This window comes from Parus major, unplaced genomic scaffold (assembly GCF_001522545.3).
Source record: "Parus major isolate Abel unplaced genomic scaffold, Parus_major1.1 Scaffold466, whole genome shotgun sequence".
NCBI classification, from domain to species: domain Eukaryota; kingdom Metazoa; phylum Chordata; class Aves; order Passeriformes; family Paridae; genus Parus; species Parus major.
In genome coordinates this window covers 31,426-33,072 of record NW_015379362.1, presented here as the reverse complement: position 1 = coordinate 33,072, position 1,647 = coordinate 31,426, and the positions used below count along the sequence as shown (strand labels likewise).

Below are 1,647 nucleotides of genomic sequence, written 5' to 3'. Positions count from 1 at the left end.
ACCCGGATCCGTTCCCTGGGGTACCTGGGAGCGCTGGAATATTTCGTGGATGGCGTTGGAGAAGAGCTGGAGGCTGTGGAACAGCAGCTGCTTCACCATCACCTGCTCCTGGACAGAGTCAGGAGGGACCTGGGAATGGGAAAAACGGGATTTGGGAATGGGGTCAGGGAATGGGGTCAGGGAATGGACCCTGGGAATAGGAAAAATGGGATTTGGGAATGGGGTCAGGGAATGCGGTCAGGGAATGGACCCTGGGAATGGGAAAAATGGGATTTGGGAATGCTGGGGTGGATCTGGGAATGGGAACAGGGTCAGGGAATGGACCCTGGGAATGGGAAAAACGGGATTTGGGAATGCTGGGAATGGGGAAAGAGGGATCTGGAAGTTGAGGAACTCCAGGAGCTTCTACAGGGATGGAGATGGATCTGGGAAAGGGAAAAGTGGGATTTGGGACTCCCCAAAGTCCAGGAGCTGCTGCCAGGGCTGGGACCTCCAGGATTCCAGGGAATCCTGATCCCGGAGCTGCTCCTCCTCCTCCTCCTCCTCCTCACCTGGGCCAGCAGCTGCCGCAGCGCCCGCCCGTGGCCCTGGGAGAAGGCACAAATCCCGGGAAGCTCCTGGAGGCCGAGGGGCAGCTCCTGGCTCTTCCTCAGCGCCTCCCCGAGCTGCGCCAGCACAAACTGGGAGCACTCCAGCATCACCCGGAGAATCCTTCCGGAAGGTTCCGCCGCCAGCGCCGCTCCCGCCCGGCACAACGCCGAGCCCGCGGCTCGGACTCCGGCCCCGCCTTTGAGCAGCGCCCAGCTGAGCTGGATCCCGGCCTCCAGCAGCTCCAGAGGGGCTCCCAGAGAATTCCCAGCTCCCAAAAACCCTCTGGAATCCCCCAGCAGGTCCAGAGCCTCGCGGTGCCGCCGGGCTTTGCAGAGGCGGCGGCAGCACTCCAGGGTGAGCTCCAGGCAGCACAGGGAGCTCCCGGGATCCGGAGGCCGCGGAGCCTCGTCCCGCAGCGCTTCCAGCAGCCATTCCCGCAGCTGCCTGGCCAGGAAAAGCGGGCAGGGAGCCCTCTGGGCCTCGTAGAGCGCGGCGGCGGCGGCGGCGTGCTGGGCGGTGCACGAGGCGAAGAACGGCGGGCGGAAAGATTCCCGAGCCGAGCGTTCCGGCGGCTCCGATTCCAAGAGCAGCAGGAAGCGCAGGGAGCGCAGCCGGGCGCTCAGCACCGCCCTGCCCTCCTCTCGAGGCCTCTCTGGCCCGGCCAGCTCGGCCGCCGCTCGCCACAGCAGCCCGAAGGCGCCGCGGGTCACCCCGGCCCAGTCGGCGTCGCGGAGGCGGCAGCGCCGCAGCCGCTCCCGCAGCAGCTCGGCCGCGCTCCAGGTGCGGATCCCGGCCCATCCCGCGGCGTTGCGCAGCACGTGGAACAGGATTTTCTCCAGGTAAAGGTGAGGGGGGTCGGGGACCAGGCTCAGGTAGGTGTTGGTGGCCTCCTGGGCCAGGGTCAGCAGCTGGGCGCCGTGGGCCGGTAGCCCCCCGGGCCGGGCCAGCTCGGCCACGCAGGAGCGAAGGGCGCGGTCGCACAGCTGGACGCGGCGGGAGCGCGGGGCTGAGCGGCTGCCGAGGCTTTCCTGGGGAAAACAGAGGTTTGGGATCACA

At 67.1% G+C, this 1,647-nt stretch overlaps 1 protein-coding gene across 1 annotated transcript in view; it reads right to left on the bottom strand.

The window, feature by feature from the left end:
* Nucleotides 1-1,647, bottom strand: part of ESPL1 (extra spindle pole bodies like 1, separase) — an 11,204-nt gene that overhangs the window by 3,087 nt on the left and 6,470 nt on the right. The window contains exons 2-3 of the mRNA XM_015616489.1: nucleotides 552-1,619; nucleotides 3-129 (exon numbers count right to left, since the gene is read on the bottom strand). Of these exons, the coding sequence (XP_015471975.1) occupies nucleotides 3-129; nucleotides 552-1,619 (1,195 nt within the window). The remainder of the gene's footprint in view (nucleotides 1-2; nucleotides 130-551; nucleotides 1,620-1,647) is intronic.